We start from the raw sequence: 18,156 nt of genomic DNA on the forward strand, positions 1-18,156 counted from the left end.
TCTATGAAAATGCAAATTCCACTATTTAAGATTCATTTATAGTCAACAAATGACAGCCAAATATAAACCCTGCCTGAATAATAACTACTTTTGCTACTATTATGTTTAATGAGCATTTACTTTATATACACTCACTGTGCTAAGTTATTTGCATACATTATCTATATAATAAAAGCCTAAGCGACTGTTACGGTGGAACGACCAGAATGACCGGTCTCTCTGATGCACACTGACCACCAGGGGGCAGACACTCAACACAGGAGCTGCCCCCTGGTGGCCAGTGCGCTCCCACAGGGGGAGCGCTGCTCAGCCAGAAGCTGGGCTCATGGCTGGCGAGTGCAGTGGTGGTGGCGGGAGCCTCTCCCACCTCCGTGGCAGCGCTAAGGAGCAGTGAGCCGAGCATTAAGGAGCAGCGAGCAGGCAGGCGGTAAGGAGCGAGGGGTCCTAAACTAGCAGGCGGACATCCCCTGAGGGGTCCTGGTCTGTGAGAAAGTGCAGGCCAGGCTGAGGGACCACCTCCTCCAGTGCACAAATTTCATGCACCAGGCCTCTAGTCTATATATATAAAAGCCTAAGCGACGGTTACGATGGAACAACCGGTTGCTATGGCACATACTGACCACCAGGGGGCAGACGCTCAATGCAGGAGCTGCCCTCAGCCCACAGGCCCCTATCACTGATGGGGCCTGCAGGCCAACCTCCTGGTTCTTCCCCCCTGCCGGCAGGGCCTGCTGGGGCTGGGCCCCTGAGCTGGGTTGGGGAACCGGGGGTGAATGGCGGCAGATGCGGGTGGTGAGGAAAGGAGGAGGGGGTAAGCGGGGAGTCATGGAACCACATGGTGGCAGCATGCAGGTGGTGAGGGAAGGAGGAGGTGGGGAGGTGAGGAGATGGGGAGGCAGGGAACCTAATCAGCCTTGATTGCCAGCCAGGCCTAGGGACCCCACCCTTGCACGAATTTCATGCACTGGGCCTCTAGTTTCTTATACTCCTCACATTTGTGATATAAAAACATAATGCCTGCTGGGCTGGTGTTGCTCAGTGGTTGAGTGTCGACTCATGAACCAGAAAGTCATCGTTCAATTCCCAGTCAAAGCACATGCCTGGGTTGTGGCTCGATCCCCAGTAGGGGTGTGCAAGAGGCAGCTGATCAATGATTCTCTCTCATCATTGATGTTTCTAATTCCCTCTTCCATCCTCTCTCTGAAATCAATAAAAATATATAAAAAATTTTTAAAAAACCCAACATAATGCAATATGGTTGACTTATGCTTCATTATAAAGAAGACTTTTTACTGTTTCCCTTTAAACTTTGATTATAAATTAATATTAGAGGCCCAGTGCACGAAATTTGTGCATGGGGGGAGGGGTCCCTCAGTCCAGCCTGCACCCTCTCCAACCTGGGACCCCTTGGGGGATGTCTGACATCCCTCTCGCAATCCGGGACCGCTGGCTCCTAACCACTTGCCTGCCTACTGGCTTGATTGACACCCAACCGCTCCCCTGTAGGCCTGATGGCCCCCAACTGTCCTCCCTTGCTGGCCTAATGGCCCCTAACTGCCCTTCTCTGCCGGCCTCATGGCTCCCAAATGCCCTCCCCAGCCAGCCTCATGGCCCCCAACTGCTCTCCCCTGCTGGCCTGATTGCCCCTAACCTCCTCTGCCTTGGCCCTCACCACCGTGGCTTTGTCCGGAAGGAAGTCGGATGGTAGGAAGATGTCTGGTCTCCTGGTCTAATTAGCATATTACCCTTTTATTAGTATAGATAACCAACTAAAAGTGTACTGTAACTTCACATAAGTGTGTTATAAACAATTGTTTTAAATAATTTGAAATCCAGACCACAAATGTGATTCAGTCTCTTAGTCTATATGCCAAAGGTTATTATTTTTAAAGATTTCTCTTTTTATGAGAAAGGGTATATTTTAAGTATATGAATTCAAAATGTAATTAAGCACTAATTAATTAGTTCTGGCCCTGGGGAAAGGGAGAGGAGGAAGTCTCAGCTTCTAAGACAAGAAAAGAAGGCCAAAAAAATAATGGTGTTTAGGTTACACTTCTTGGATTAAATTTATTGGAAAAATTGATGTGTGTGTGTGTGTGTGTGTGTGTGTGTGTGTGTATGTGTCTAATACTACCTATTACTACATCATAAAAACTTTATTTTAAACTGAGTATTCTATCTATGCATGATGATCCTATTAGCACTTTCCTCCATCTTATTTGAGAACACATTCTTTTTTTAATTTTTATTGATTGATTGATTGATTGAGAAAGAGAGAGAAAAAGAGAGACATCAATTTGTTGTTCCACTTATTTATGCATTCATTGGTTGATTCTTGTATGTGCCCTGACCAGGGATCAACCTGCAATTTTGGTGTATTAACACGACACTAAACAACTGAGCTACCCGGCCAGGGCTGAGAACACATATTCTTAAACAGTGTAGCTTTTATAGGCCCATCCTCATAACCCAGGGATACTCACTTTTCTCAGAGGAAGGCGTCGTAGGTCCACTAGAGCTTATGTTTGTTACTGGCTCTGTGGATGAGCAGCATAATTCACCATTTCCCATGGAGCAGGAGCAGCACCCTATATAGATCAAATAACATGTGAGGACAGAGTCCAATCACAACAGAAATGGACAACTTCAAGAGATGCCAAAGAAAACCGAAAATCAATCAAACAAAAAACCCAAACAAACAAATCCATTTATACACACACACACATTTCTCATGCAGTCTCATTGGAAACGTTGTCACAAGGTATCTATAAAAAAGAATTCAAATGTACTTATTCAGAAAAGTTAACACGTAGAGAGGCAGACAGAGGATCAGCTCCCTTAAACATTGTCTTCTCACTGTGTGACACAAGGAAAAATGTTTTTATCCATGCTGTTCCATTAGTTTCCACTGTGCTTTGGGAACTCAGAGAATTTGAACACTTTCCTAAAACACAGCTTTTATTTCATCACTCAACTCATCAAAAACAGGTCCTAATGCTCTATTGCTTATGGTAGTTCATTCAAATTCCTCTGTCTGAATTTGTTTTTGTTGTTGTTGTTTGTTTTTTTAAAATATATTTTACTGATTTTTTACAGAGAGGAAGGGAGAGGGATAGAGAGTTAGAAACATCAATGAGAGAGAAACATCGATCAGCTGCCTCCTGCACAACCCTTACTGGGGATGTGCCCACAACCAAGGTACATGCCTTTGACCGGAATTGAACCAGGGACCCTTCAGTCCGCAGGCCGACGCTCTATTCACTGAGCCAAACAGGTTAGGGCCTCTGTCTGAATTTGGAAGCTCTCTTTGGCTTGACCCTTCTCTGTCTGTCTAACCCCTCCCACCATTCAGCAAAGGCCCTTCTCTTCTTTCAGAACAAGTCTTCAGTGGCATCCACAAACCCCATGCTTATTTGGGGTCTCCAGGCCTAGTATGACAGGGACTTACCACTTTTGTTAATTCATCTAAACACTCTCCTCCTTTAGGTTTAGTTCAAAACTCACTGCTTTCAAGAACATGTCTCCTACTAATTTAGAAGATGTAGTAAAAACAATTATAATTTTTTCAATAAAATACTGCTAAAAATCTCTTGCTGGTTTACAGGTAGATTGGTTTACAGAAATCACACAGAGCCATCTTCTACAGAAATGTAAGTTTTCCTCTATTTAGTCACAGAAGTCACACACACACACACACACATACACACACACACACACACGCACACACACACACACACAGATTATGGCCACCAAGAAAATTACTATGACAGTTTTTGCCTTCAAACATAACTTGGATATATACTAGTAAGTAGACCACTAGCCTTCTCTTTTATTAACTGAACCTTTGATTTCATATTGCCAACTCCGGACATGCTATTAACCCTGTGTTAGTCAGGTCTCCTTTAGCCTTTTATTGATAGTGCTTGCCTGATACAAGTTGTTACATTAACAAATATAGATGCTTAGTTTCCTAAAAAGGGTCTTCCTTAAGTTGTTACTTTTCTCTAAAACTTTCAGGTCCAAGGAAGTTTTAGGATTTAACAAAAAGATTGCCCTCACAAAAGATTTATAAACAAGAATCTAATGAACTTGCAAGCTCTTTCTATTATCAACTATCATTCAAGTTCCTTATCTGACAAATACCTGTGATATTGAAGGTAGCTCAAGGAAGTGCCCTTAAACAAAACATGTAGGACACATGCTACCCAGGCATGTAAGAGTTTCTTTATACTTAAGGATCATACTTGTTTCTGGGATAGAACTTGTAAAAGGCTCGGGTTCGTTTATTGGCACTGGACTCTCCTCAAAAGCAGTGTTCCCAGGCTCTGCTGCTGTGTGGTTCTGAGACTGGTTGAAATCTTCGTAGCTGCCTTGGGTGGTGCGGTTCATACACATGAGTGATATGCTGGCTATCACAATGCTGCAGAACAGGGTGACCGATGTGGTGATCATCTGCCAAAGAGACATTAAGCCACTTTTCACAATTCTCCCTTCAGAATCTTAGTCAAATAGGTTAAGGGTACTTTTTTGGTGGAAAATGCAATAGCTCCATAGCCACAAATGCTCTATAACAATGGTTCTTAAAAAAGAAGAGTGTGGAAGAGATGTAAGTTACTTGTAGAAAAATTAGAGTTTGCTTGTAATCATATAAGATTTCTAGATACTTCTTTCACTGTACATCAATGCCATTGGTTTCTTCCACAAGTAAATTAAATAATTGTTTGCAGCCCTTCAAAGTTTTTGCTCGCTTTATTACATAGTTTAAGCATACTTCAAATAGAGACTCTGTTATAGTAATAATACCAAAAATAAATAATTATAGCTAATATTTACTGAGTATTAGCTATATGGCAATACTAGTCTAAGTCCTTTATGTGTATAATCTTATTTATTCTCACAATAACCCAATAAAATTAAAAATTACAAAACAAAATGTAAGAAATCCAAATTATTTGAGGAGGTTTCTAAAACACATATCTATGGGCCCTACCCCCTGGAGAATTTCTGATTCAGCAGGTTCCACAAGTCTCCTTCTCTAGCTTTTCAAGCACATTTTCTCTCAGATAGTTTTTGTTCTGAAATTTATATTTACTACAGGATTGAAAATCAAGAATTTGGCTTTTATTATTATTGCTAACTCATTAAATGGCTTTAAATTAATCACTCTTTCCTCCAGTAGAGGAAACATAATTAAACTTAATTCGTGCCGAAACCGGTTTGGCTCGGTGGATAGAGCGTCAGCCTGCAGACTGAAAGGTCCCAGGTTCGATTCCGGTCAAGGGCATGTACCTTGGTTGTGGGCACATTCCCAGTAGGGGGTGTGCAGGAGGCAGCTGATCGATGTTTCTCTCTCATCGATGTTTCTAACTCTCTATCCCTCTCCCTTCCTCTCTGTGGAAAATCAATAAAATATATTAAAAAAAATAAAAATAAAAAATAAACTTAATTCGTAAGTGTGTTTAAGAAGACTCAGTAAGTTTCAAACATCTGAAATCCTCAGCTAAAAACAAACTTAGACCCGTAAAACCTTTACCACAGTTTGAGACATGCCTTTAAAAAGTGATGTAGGGTCACCAGTGTGATATGTGGTAAGTTGGAATAGAGTTTCAGAATTAATTTTAATGTACTAGTAAGTATAGAAAAACACATTAACAAGCTCAAGAGAGATGTTCTCAAGAACAGAACTTTCAATACATTCTTCTCACCTGTTCTTTTCCATAAAAGAAGGCTGAGTCAATGCTATCTCCATTATGTTTTCCAGTGATCAAAAGAACACCAACAATGATAGCAGGAATTCTGGAATAACAAGGGTTTAGAGAGAAAAGATAATGAATAGTAACTACTGACAAGAAGAAAATTCTGACATGTTCTAAATTAAGTTACAGCAGACAGAGAGATACAGAACTGTTAGTCAATGAATGGCTGGGGGCCAACTAACAAAAGACAGCGCACATTCTGTGTATCTGTTGGAACTTCGGATTGATTCCTAGGGGGCTACTTCCACAGGTTAGTTTTTAGCCAAGCACCATCAAACTCCAGGAGTCTGCTGTTTTGTTCACACGTGGCCTTTCTGGACTGCTGCCCGCAGCCAATCCACAGGAGCGGACGTTTCTATTTGTGGACTCTGTGCCTATCCCAGAGCTGGCCCACTTCCTTTTCTCCCACCCCTTTGCTAACATAAATTCTTTCAACACCTTACATCTTTCTTCTCCCTTTCCCTTACCTAATATATAAAAACACTTGCAAACAACGGACATGTTGTCTTTCCTACCTAGCCATGCAGCTGCTAGTTTAGAATCCATGCCCCAAGACCGGTCTTCTCTTTTGCTAGCAATGGCCTACTAAACCCTTTCTTTCAGCCCTGGAAGTCAAATTTTATTGTTTAACACTGTATATATAGGAACACGTAAACAAACAGAAAACTACCAACTTACCCCCAGCCACATATTATGATGATTCCAACAGGAAATGGTACCATCTCTTTCTTTTTCAAAAGAAACAAAGAAATTGCTAGGAGGCCTAAGAACAAGAAATAAAGGTTGAAAGATACATAACTACTCTTGATGTTGTTCAGACTTCATGGAATTTTATTTAACTAAGCTCATTTCAGGAGCAGTCTGTAGGTTTTGCCCTCGAATTTACTTCTAAGTAAGTGCTATCCCCAATATTTTGAAGCAGGTTTTTTTAATTCAAAATCATTTGAGTTTTCCCTCCTACATAGTGTTTTTACTCAAACCTCCTTGTTTTATACATGAGGATTTTTTTTAAAAAGTCCCAAATCATCTTATTCTTTTGACTGATGTGTTTGGAGTCTAAGTATATTTAGAAAATGGAGGTTATTTTTAAGTGGCTATGGAACAATTCTAATAATAAAAACATCCCCATTCTATTGGTGCTAAGAAAGAGCCAGTAATTCTTACAGTTTGTTTGTTTTTTTTTAAATGCTCCAAATCTATATGATGGACCTTAAAACAAATAGAATATGAACTTAATACAAAAACAAATGTTTTAAAGTTCTTCAACTCTCCTTATACCACATACCCAATTATTTATACATGTAATGTCTTTTTAAACAAATTCTACATGTTCTAGAATCTTAGAACTATAAGGTTGGGACCACTGTTTTAAATTAACACCTTCATTTTACAGATATAGAAACAAGGTTTTGCCCAAGCCATACAGCCAGCAGAGGGCAGAGCAGGACTGGGAACCCAGCCACCCGATGTGAGGCAAGTCCAACTCTATCAGTGTTTCTAAAACTCAGATCAATTGGCCCTGATGGTTCCTAAGACACATTTGTCAGGATCTAGAAATATCTGGGAAATTGTAAGTCCTTTTGGTATCTCTTAAATGACAATCACCCAAATGCCCATCTTATAACTAAAGTTCAGTCTTATGATTTCAGAGATTACTTTTGGTTTTATATTGTTTGAGCCAAATGAAGGCTAAATGATATCACAACACATGGTACAAACGAAGGTTCTGTGGCCGTTTGAAGAGAGAAAAGCAATGAGAAAACAAGATCATAAACCCACACATGGAAATAAAGGCAGGTCAAACTAAAAAAATAAACAAAACAAAAAAAAACCCTAACCAGAGAAGTGAGTTCCATTTTACATTTCTTTTTCTTTTCTTCCCCTCCCCCCACCCATTTTACATTTCAAACTTTGATTCAGATTAGGAAAACAAGACCCTTTGTCATGTTGATAAATGTTGCTAATTAGAATTACCGAGTTTATAGTTTTGTTTGAATCTCATCTGTGAATTCGCTTTGGTTTTAAAGTTGTATATTAGCTGTATAGAAGGAATTCATACCTAGATTTAAGGTTGTACAGATTAAGTAACCCTGTGCTAGAAATAATGTAAATAAACACCAAGGTCCTTGAGAATTGTTTTTTCTTTAAAAGGGACCACACATTACCCAAGTTCAAGAGATACTGTAATATCACTGCTCTTCCCTAAATACATTTGTAAACTCTTAGTTTCAGGTTTTCAAAGGGGCAAGTAACCAATCACAAAAGTGTGCCAACTGTGTTATAATACTGATGTTCATTAAAGTTCTGATGTTCATTATTTCTTCCTTGTGAAAAGACTGATACAGGAACAGGTGCAATCTAGTCCTGGCTACATCACTGACAAAGCTGAATCAGCTAAACTCTTTGGGTCTTATTTCCCCAATTTGCAAAAGGAAAAATTCAAAGCAGACCATTGTTTCCAAAAGTGTAGAGACAAGAGGTGGCACAGGGTGAAATTTTTTTTGACTAGTTATGTGTTTATTTTAACACGTGCTTCAAAAAATTTTAGCTATTACATGAAACCTGGGTTTTACTAATATAAGGCTCAATTTATTAAAGTAAAAAAAGTGAATCAACTTTAAGGAAAAAATAAGGACATGTGATATGCAGATATGGCAAAAATCATGAGGAGGTATGCAAATGAGAGAAATTAAAGATGGCTGAATGGGATGATTTAAAATGATACATTAGGTCTAAAATCTGTTATGTCAAAATATTCTCAAGGTTAAAGGGCCCCTTCATCAGGGTCATGGAATCCAGAACAACATATTGGGATAGATTTTGGTATGCATGTTTGCAGTGTTTCAGGGAGACTTGTGGCTTTTTGATACATTGATTTATTTGCTGCTTTCCTATTGTTATTATAAATTTAGCCTCAATAAATTCAAGTATTAGAGATCAAGTTGGTTTATCTGTATTTGGAAATAAAATCCTTAAGCTGTTTTAACTTGACATCTCATGAAGTCTCTTATGCTAAACAAGGTGCACTTGCTTTTAAAAAGCTCGAACCCTGTCTTTGCACTGAATTTTTACATTGTTGCTTCACTTAAAAAGGCTGTTGACTTAGATTAGGCCCCACTTTTGATCTTGAAGGCATGAAATCAAAGGCCAGTTTCTCACAGCCACTTCCTGACACCTGCCTCCTAACAGTGGCTATCACCAGCCCTACCATTCTACAATTTCCTTTTATGTGCCATTTCACAGGTTCACATTTGTGGTATGAATACAAAGCAGCCAGATATAATGTTTCACAAACATACCAGAATGCATCCAAATAAATATTATACTTCAAAAGAGCAATGTGTTGAACCTTTTGAATATCCTTTTTGGAGCCCATTGAAATGAGAAATAGTCTTTCTTACTGGGTACTCTTCTATTTCCATACCCTTTTACTCCTTACTTTTCTTGTTCTCATATTACTATTTTCCTCTCTATCCTATGTAATAAAGAGGGAATATGCAAATTGACCATCACAAAGATGGTGGCGCCCATAGCCACAAGATGGCGGCGCCCAGTCCCCTCAGCCCCACCGGAGTCCCCCATTCCTTTCAGCCCCACCAGGGGGGTGGGCTGGCAGGTGCATGGTGCAGCCAGACCCGCCCTCAGCCCCCCAGCTGCCCAGGGCCAGCCTGAGGCACAGGCAAGCCTCGGATGTCGGCTGCCCAGTCAACGCCCAAGGTGCAGGCAAGTCTTGGATGGCGGCTACCCAGCCGCCCAGGACTGTCCAAAGCTAAGGTAACCAGGGCCAGCCGAGGCTTGCGCTGCCGGCAGTGGCAGCAGCAGAGGTGTGATGGGGGTGTCGCCTTCCCCTGATCGCCGGGTCGCCTCCCGCCCCTGAGGGCTCCTAGACTGTGAGAGGAGGCAGGCCGGGTTGAGGGACCCCCCTCCAGTGCATGAATTTTCAAGCACCAGGCCTCTAGTTCAATAATATAGTTCTATTTGTTGAGTGTCTACCATGTACCAGGCATAAATACCCATATTTTATTTAATTCTCAAAATAACTCTGTAAGGTGTGATGACCCAATCTTACAGATGAGGAAATGGAGACTGCAAAAGTGAAGCCATTTGCTTAAGGTAGAGCCAGAATTTTTCATTCAGTTCAGCTGGACCTAATAGTGAACTCTGGGACACACCTTTCATGCCTCAGACCTCTCTGCCCCATTCCCTACTTTCTCCAGTGCCTGCCCTTTTGGTGTCTCCAAAGGAGAGCTGTGATGACTGTGGCCTAGAGCCAAAGACCCTGAGGAAAAGGACCACGTGAGAGGAAACTACCCAAACCCAGGCAGAAATTGAGTACATCGGGAAACAGGACTCAGCTTTGTAGACTGCCTCCCTCAGTAACTGCCTGAGAGAATGCCTTAATCTTGTCCTAGGAGACTTCAAATAGATCACTAGTTGAGGGCTTCTAGTGATGGAGAGGGGGTCAGACCTAAATTTCCATTCATGATCCAACTTACCTGTCCATAGGTAGGTGCTATAGAGGGAGCTGTACAATAGAACAAACACCAGAATTTGTCCAACAAAATTTTTTTCTTTAACAAAATTCCATATTATCATTCCAGCACAGACAATAGACTGAAGAACAAAATATGTAAAGAAACAGTCAGTCATATTCATGAGTCACAGCAAATATAATTATTCAGTTTAAATTATTGCTGAATAATTATCAACTATTGCATACTATTATACTAAACTTCAAGTTTTATGGTAAAAAAACCCTTCTTATACAGAGTCTTTAACAATGTACATATTCAATTAAAACAGATGACAACATTCTAAATACTAACCTTATATTTAGTAATCATTTACATAAAAAATGCTAAACTTCTTTCCATTATAACTTGAGACATGCAAAGACTTAACTAGAAAAATAAGACTGTGTGTGAGAGTTCAATTTTTAATGATTCAATTGCTTCTATTAAAAATGCAAAATTATAATCAAATGCTATTATTAACCTTAACTTTATATAGTTCAAGACCTATTGCAATATTTAATAAATTAGGCATAAATTAATTGTAATCAAATTATAATTTATTGCACTTGGTAAAAAACATTTTTTACTTTATAAGTGAAAAAATACAGAGAAGTAATTTTCAATGAGAAAACCATAGTTCTAAATATCTATAGGTTTACTAACCTGAGCGATGAGTAAATTAGTTGTAAGCATATGAGGAAGCTGTTTATATTTCTTACTCAAAAGAAGAATAGCTAGAGACCAGATCTTAAAGACAAAAGGTTCAAAAGTTATTCAGGTTTCTTAATCTTGATAATTACTTATAGAATTCATTGATTAGGCTCTTTAAAGAATCCACTTTATCCTGGTTCAGGAAGAAATTCCAATATCTTATTTACTTTAATCTGCCTAGTTCCCAAAAGGTATTAAGATAAATTACTATATCCAAAGTAAAAAAAAAAAAAACCATGGAAAGATACTATGCTAAATTAATTGTACAGAAAATAACAGGGTCTTTAGGAATTAATGCCTTGACCAGGGCCATGTTCTACCTCCCCCTACCTTTGGTGGCTGGTGTGGGACACAGGTTCATAGGCAACTATTCAGGAAAAGAGCTTTAGAGGGAGATGCAGCTACAATGCACTAAGTTCTCCCTTTTAGATTCTATCATGTTGATATCATGCAGTATCTAAATTCCAGGCTATCTTCAAACAATACACATTGCCTACCTTATGGTTAATTGTCTTGCATTCCTTATATTGAAAAGGATTGGGTTTCTATTCTACCTACACAGTGGCCAGCCAAGTATGCTTGCTGATTTTTCTTTTTGCTCCCCTCATTGTCAATTAAAACTTATATTGTCTTTCTCCCCAAACTGCCCTTACCAATGGGCATAGATTTTAAGAATATGTAACAAAAGTAAAATTTCCTAAAATTACATTTATCATGCATTTTTTGTTGCCAATATACATATTTATTCCCCCTCCTTTCTTTTAACACTGAAAGTTCTTTTATTTTTTTTTAGCCAACATACTGCTTGAATTCAACAGGCCACTTTATTCAGAAAATACTCTAGTTGTCAAATGTTTAAGTATTTAACTTGAGCTAGATATATCCAAAAAGTTTCATGAACATTAAATGGGTGGTTAGATGTGATCCCGAGGATCCCACAACTCCATGATTCTACAACAGCAAGTATATGTATAGTGACTCACTATGTACAGAATGCTTTTCACATATATTGTCTCTTGTGATCCTTAACCCAAGGCAATAGGTAAAATTATTATGTCTACTTTGTAGCTGAGAAAAGTGAAGCTTAGAGATGGTAAGGTAACTCCACAGAGATGTACAACTAGTTTGTGATAAGGCCAGAGTCAAATCCATGTCTGACTAAATCTTAGGCCTTGTCTGCTATACAACTCTAACTCCAGTTAGAAAGACAAATATCAGAAGGCTGATATTATATTTTATGGGTAGGCTTTAGAGTTCTCTGTTGCCCACGAAATTAGATTTTTAAATCCCCAACTTTCTCTTACCAAGCTATTTGCAAACTCATTCTGTGGTTCATTTTTCATTGAACCGTACTTACCAAGGAAACCAGGCTAATAATACTTATATCAAAACTAACATTCTGGATGGCATATGCCAATGGCTTAGGGTCCATTGAGGGAAAGGTCAACAACCAGGCAGAAATGTACATGATTGGCGCAGATACAAATGTGCTTATTACCATCCCTGAGGTTATCTGCAAAAATAAAATCAAATTGAGGAAAGGGTCACAGTTGCATTTAAACAATTACCTTAAACTTTAAATAGACACAGCACACTAAGGCATCCTATCTAATAAAGAGGGAATATGCTAATTGACCCTCACGCCATCGCAAAGATGGCAGCACCCACATCCAATAAGGAGGGAATATGTTAATTGACTGCCCCACCCTCTAAGATGGTGGCACCCACAGCCAATAAGGAGGGAATATGATAATTGACTGCCACACCCTCAAGCATGGCGGTGCCCACAGCCACAAGATGGCGGCACGCAGTCCCCTCAGCCCCACCGGATGGCAGGCGTGTGGCAAGGCCTTTCTGTGCCTGTCTCCAGAGTCCCCCAGTCCCCTTAGCCCCCCAGCCACCCAGGGCCAGCCTGAGACACAGGCAAGTCTCAGATGGCGGCTGCCCAAGGCTCAGGTAACCAGGGCTGGCTGAGGCTTGCGCTGCCAGCAGTGGTAGCAGCAGAGGTGTGATGGGGCGTCGCCTTCCCCTGATTGCCGGGTCGCCTCCCACCCCTGAGCGCTCCCAGACTGTGAGAGGGGGCAGGCTGGGCTGAGGGACCCCCCTCCAGTGCATGAATTTTCATGCACCGGGCCTCTAGTTCTCAGTAAAAAGACATTACAGAATTCAACATGTTATCTAATACCATACTCCCCCTTTCTGAGAGTTCTTTAAAGAAAACACAGATAAGTTCCCTTAGCTCCTTTCCAATCTATGCTCAACTTATATTTGCACATAACAAATAATAGACATTCCACAGCTGATGGTTATCTTCTAGGTTCTAGGAAGTAAACCATATTAATGATCTAATTAAACTTATGACCAGTTTCCTTATGTACTGTTTCATAAAATACTAGTATATGCAATAAATACAATTCAAAAAGAGAAAATTGCAAACATTTTACAGATTAAAATGAAACTGATCTTTGTTAAACAACTTAGTACCTTCATGTTATATTTCAAAGACATTTACTCTAGCCCTACCAGGGTAGCTCAGTTGGTTGGAGTGTCGTCCTATACACCAAAAGGTTGCAGGTTCAATCCCCGGTTGGGGCATGTATGGGAGGTAACTAATTGATGTTTCTCTCTCACATCAATATTTCTCTCTACCCCCCTTCCTCTCTTTCTAAAATCAAAATAAAAACATCCTCAAGTGAGGATAAAAAACAAAAACATTTACTCTAATGCTGTAGAAAACATCTACAATATGCTTAGACACTGATAACAATTTGGTGTTAATTGATTTTAGCTATTTACTGCAGTTGATTATGTGATGTTTTGCATCTGTTGATTTATCAATGCATGAAATAGATTTTTTCCCTCAAAATTTCAAAAGTTATCCTTCCATAAATAACCTTTAGGCTTAAGTATAAGTAAAGCAATTAAATACTTGAAAATAGAAAAGACTAATGAAAAACATCCTGGCTGATTAAATAACTACTGTTACATGATGCCCTCTTATATACCATGAAATAACTTATAGATATCAAATTCTCATAAAAATGCTGACTTCTGTGTTTTGAAAATTCATTTTCTACTAACCATACAAACAAACTTAGAAAGTAGTATATACATACAATCTCTACTTCCATGTTGAACTGTGTTGCAAAGATAGCCACTCCTGGTGCTACAGGAAAGACACCATACAAAAATGCATAATTCGATAAACTTGTATGGTTTACTACACTGTCGCCCTTGTCCAAGACTTCCACCATTTCTCTGCACAGAAGTGGCAGCACCAGGCTGAAGAAACAAGAAATGCATCATAACTTGATATCCAAGCATGCTGGTCCCCAGGTGGTAAATTGTTCCAGTAAGGTTGGCATTAGGTTATTCTTCTCCTTCCCAGAATACATGCATGCACATATTCTCTGCATGCCTACCTGTGGACGTTTTGTTGGAAGAATCAAGAACTCAACTTAGAGCCATTTTAAGTGTAACAATATTCTAGAAATATTGGGAGGAAAACAATCAGACTTTTTTGCTCTACAGTACTTTTCTTGCAAAAAGTTTGTAAAAGTTGTAATAGCTGTTGTTTCTTGTTTCTTCTATTAGTTCAATGAAATGTTAAAATATTTACAGTCTGAGTAAACTTTTAAAAAGAAAATTACCAAACTCCTTTTTGAAAAACAATAAAGCTGATCTTTATTATGATTAGGGGTTTAAATGGTTCAGGTAATGATAACAATGCTGCTCAATTAGGTTCTCAAAACCACTAGAAAAATAGGTATCTTACAATGAGCTCTTCATCTTTGGAGAGACAAAAAGGTGTAGCAAAGGAACTGAAACAAGTGGAAATAGAGCAGAAAATTAGTGAAATCCAGACCCGGTGGAGTAAATTATTAAACAGATCCTTCAGGATTCCATAAAAAAAGCACTATCAATAGTAGCTGAGCTAATAGAGCTTTTCCTTAAAAAGAACAAGGTTGATGATATTGTCACAGCAGCACCTAGAAAGATGCACTAGGATGGAGTAAAGAACTACTCTTCTGTGTATTTTTCAATAAAAAAAAATAGATGAAAATATTAAATTGGGATTCAAAGACCCAGAAAAAAGATGTTAAAAATGAGAATATTTAAATTCTACTTATAAGTTGATAATACTATTACTGTTAGAACCATATTTAGTACTGTAACAATACTAACTAATACTTTATTTTTGAGGAGCATAATACCACCATAAATAATATTCAGAATTTACATTCATTTGTATTATATTGAAAATATAGAAACTATTTTATATTCCACTGGTCTCATAAATTTAACTTAATACAAGAGCTGAACTCAATAGTTAAGAATGCCCCAAGCACCTTGGGATAATCTTGCAGTAAAATCGATGTCTTCTACACCATGAAGTATGACTCCATGGCTAAGGAGCTAAGTAAGTTGTAGAAGTATTAATTAAGGTTTTGATAACTTTTTATTTGACAGGCTAGGGTCAGATGGTTGATACTAATCATACATATTGACTTACTTATATTCAGAAATTTCAACCACCCTCAGAATTACAGAATACTTTCCTCAAATTGATAAAAACAGTTGATATTCAAAATTATTGTTCTCATCACAACTAAGATTTTAACAGATTTAGAAAACTCAGAAATCCTGCAAAATTCCTTATAAAATATTACCCAAGTGGGACATTAGGAGATATTAAATAAAATTACATAAAAGCTGAAGAAAAACCAATGATCTTTATCCTCTAACAGTAAAATGGAAAGGATAACCTACATGGGATAAGGAAATGATTTTGCACAATACACAAACATCACATTTTCCTTTAAATCACAATTATTCATGAGGCGGGATTATTATTATCAAACTATTTGAAGGAGAGAATAGTTGCAAACACATCCCAATGAAGTGACTAAATAAGACTTTCACAAAATATAATCCCCAACTTACAGTTTAGCAGTAATGAGAAGAGTTAGTACAACAAATGCTGACTTCTTCAGTTTCCTTATTTTTCCTACCATTGTAAGACCAAGATAGAATAGAGCTGATCCAGAAAAAGAATTTGCAAGTCCATCAAGAAAATTTTCCATATATTCAGGCACCTTTTGATCAAGAATAAAATTAAAGGCAATGCCAATGAAGACCATAAATACTATTGGGTTCTGTATTACTCGCAGAAGTCCAAGTCCCACAATTTTTACTTTGCTTTGAGAAGCATTTTGACTGTCTTTCCACTTCTGGATTTCACAGAAGATGAACCCTATAGGGTTTAGCATCATAAGAGATATTGGTGCCACCAAATAAATGTACTGGAGATATTCTGGGTATGTAGTTTGATATAAAGCTTCAACTGTAAAACAAGAATTAAAATAGATTTTAAAATGATTGCCACAGAAACATATGAATAAGTTATGTCTACAATGTTATCTATAATTATAGCATATTATAAATTAAATCTAAATAATGCAGAACAACCGCATTAGCCTTATTTTGTAAAAAGAACATTTTAGTAGGAATGTTGAAAAAAAGGAAAACATACTGTTAAATAACATTTAGCTTATAAAATAATAATCAACTTTTACAAGTTATTTTTAGTAATACCCACTAAATTCTACTAAGTAGAGGCTTAGACTAGTCACAATAAAATGGAAGAATTGTAGAATTTTTAAAAGAAACAATTCAAAGTAAAATTGTTATAACAAGATGTTTAAGTAATAATAGCAACAAGGCAGTTGGCTGTTGGTTCCCTTGAGAGAGAAGTTCTACTAGAGTGATGAGGCAGAAGTCAGGGTGCAGAGGATTGAGGAGCAAGAGGCAGACAACAAATTAAAAAATGGACACTGAAGTGCTTAAGTCCAAGCTATGCAGGAGAAGATGGGAAGATGGGAAATGGTTTACAGAAAAGAAACTGGAGAACCTACAAAGTCTAAGAATTAGATGCAGTTGGAAGTTTGGGAGTTCAGAGTAAGTCAGAGAGTGAGCTATTGAGTTTAATCTTTCCCAGATGAGTAGGTCCAGGATAACCTAGGATGGCCATGTTAGTTGGTGGCTGAAATGGAGAAGAGAAAAACATCACTGGAGATGAGGAGGTCAAGCAACTAAGAGGACAGAGAAATTAATGGGTAGTTCACATGGATGTCAAGTCAAACAAGATAATGGCAAAACTTGGGGGCAGAGAAGATAACAGTGAGCCAGATATTCAAGTCTTCAATGAATGAGAAGGAATGACTAGAATGAGATCAGCAGACGATAGCAAGGAGGCTGAGCATGAACCTCAAAGAGGCAATTTTTACAAAAGAGCAAGAAATAATGGCCTTGCAGTGGTAGAAGGTGGCTATGAGGATGTCAGCCCTATCTACCATTGCTCATGTAAGTATGCAGGTGATGAGAAAATGGGCAGCCCCCATTTGAGAGGAATGAAAGGGAATGCATGGCTTTAGGGAAGACCAGTGAAGATGCTGAAGAATTAGGGATGGAAAGGTGGATAAGAAATGTTTGAGAGGGGATTACAGTGGAGTCATATAATGCACATTTAACACAAATTCAACTACTCTCTCTAAGGAAGACAAAAGCTTTTCTTTTCTTTCTTTCTTTCTTTTTTTTTTTTTATAAAGCAGGTCCCCAAATGCAAATGAATTACTTCACTTGCTGTTCACTGAAGAACAACAATGCTAGAGGAAAAAAAAATCAGGATGTGTTAGACTTAGGAGAAATGGTACAATATATACAAAGTATGTGTGCTATATTTTGTAGGTGATTTAAGGGATTTTTCAAGGGTTTGACTGTACATGAACCTAACCACTGCATAAATTAAGTCTCCTTGGAAGTGGTACGTGGGTTGGATCAGACTTTTTGCAGTTTCTTGGTAGAAGTGGGGGTTGGTGACCTGGTCATGGGTTGATCAGGGCAACTTAGAGACTTAAAGTAAGCAACCTGGTCTCTAGGCAGATTTTTGGCAATGAGTTCTGAAATTATTCAAACTACTATATAAAGGCTGATGCATAAATGATTTGAGGTTAAGAAAGATAAAAGAACCGCCACAATCACTCACCAGGAGAAAGGCAATCATGTGAAAAAATGTAAAAGATTAGCTTTCTCAATTTACATTAAGATAAAGTGACACTGGTAGGAAAATATATTAGTTTACTTAAGTTCAGTTAATGTCATTCACATGTCCTGTT

At 38.4% G+C, this 18,156-nt stretch overlaps 1 protein-coding gene across 1 annotated transcript in view; it reads right to left on the reverse strand.

Moving 5' to 3' along the window:
• GPR155 (G protein-coupled receptor 155) overlaps positions 1-18,156 on the reverse strand; it is a 44,559-nt gene that overhangs the window by 15,190 nt on the left and 11,213 nt on the right. Inside the window, exons 5-13 of the mRNA XM_054722799.1 lie at positions 15,926-16,325; positions 14,098-14,263; positions 12,339-12,494; positions 10,934-11,017; positions 10,253-10,370; positions 6,435-6,519; positions 5,706-5,796; positions 4,245-4,452; positions 2,484-2,588 (exon numbers count right to left, since the gene is read on the reverse strand). Coding sequence (XP_054578774.1) covers positions 2,484-2,588; positions 4,245-4,452; positions 5,706-5,796; positions 6,435-6,519; positions 10,253-10,370; positions 10,934-11,017; positions 12,339-12,494; positions 14,098-14,263; positions 15,926-16,325 — 1,413 coding nt within the window. The remainder of the gene's footprint in view (positions 1-2,483; positions 2,589-4,244; positions 4,453-5,705; positions 5,797-6,434; positions 6,520-10,252; positions 10,371-10,933; positions 11,018-12,338; positions 12,495-14,097; positions 14,264-15,925; positions 16,326-18,156) is intronic.

This window comes from Eptesicus fuscus, chromosome 11 (assembly GCF_027574615.1).
Source record: "Eptesicus fuscus isolate TK198812 chromosome 11, DD_ASM_mEF_20220401, whole genome shotgun sequence".
In the NCBI taxonomy this organism is placed as follows: domain Eukaryota; kingdom Metazoa; phylum Chordata; class Mammalia; order Chiroptera; family Vespertilionidae; genus Eptesicus; species Eptesicus fuscus.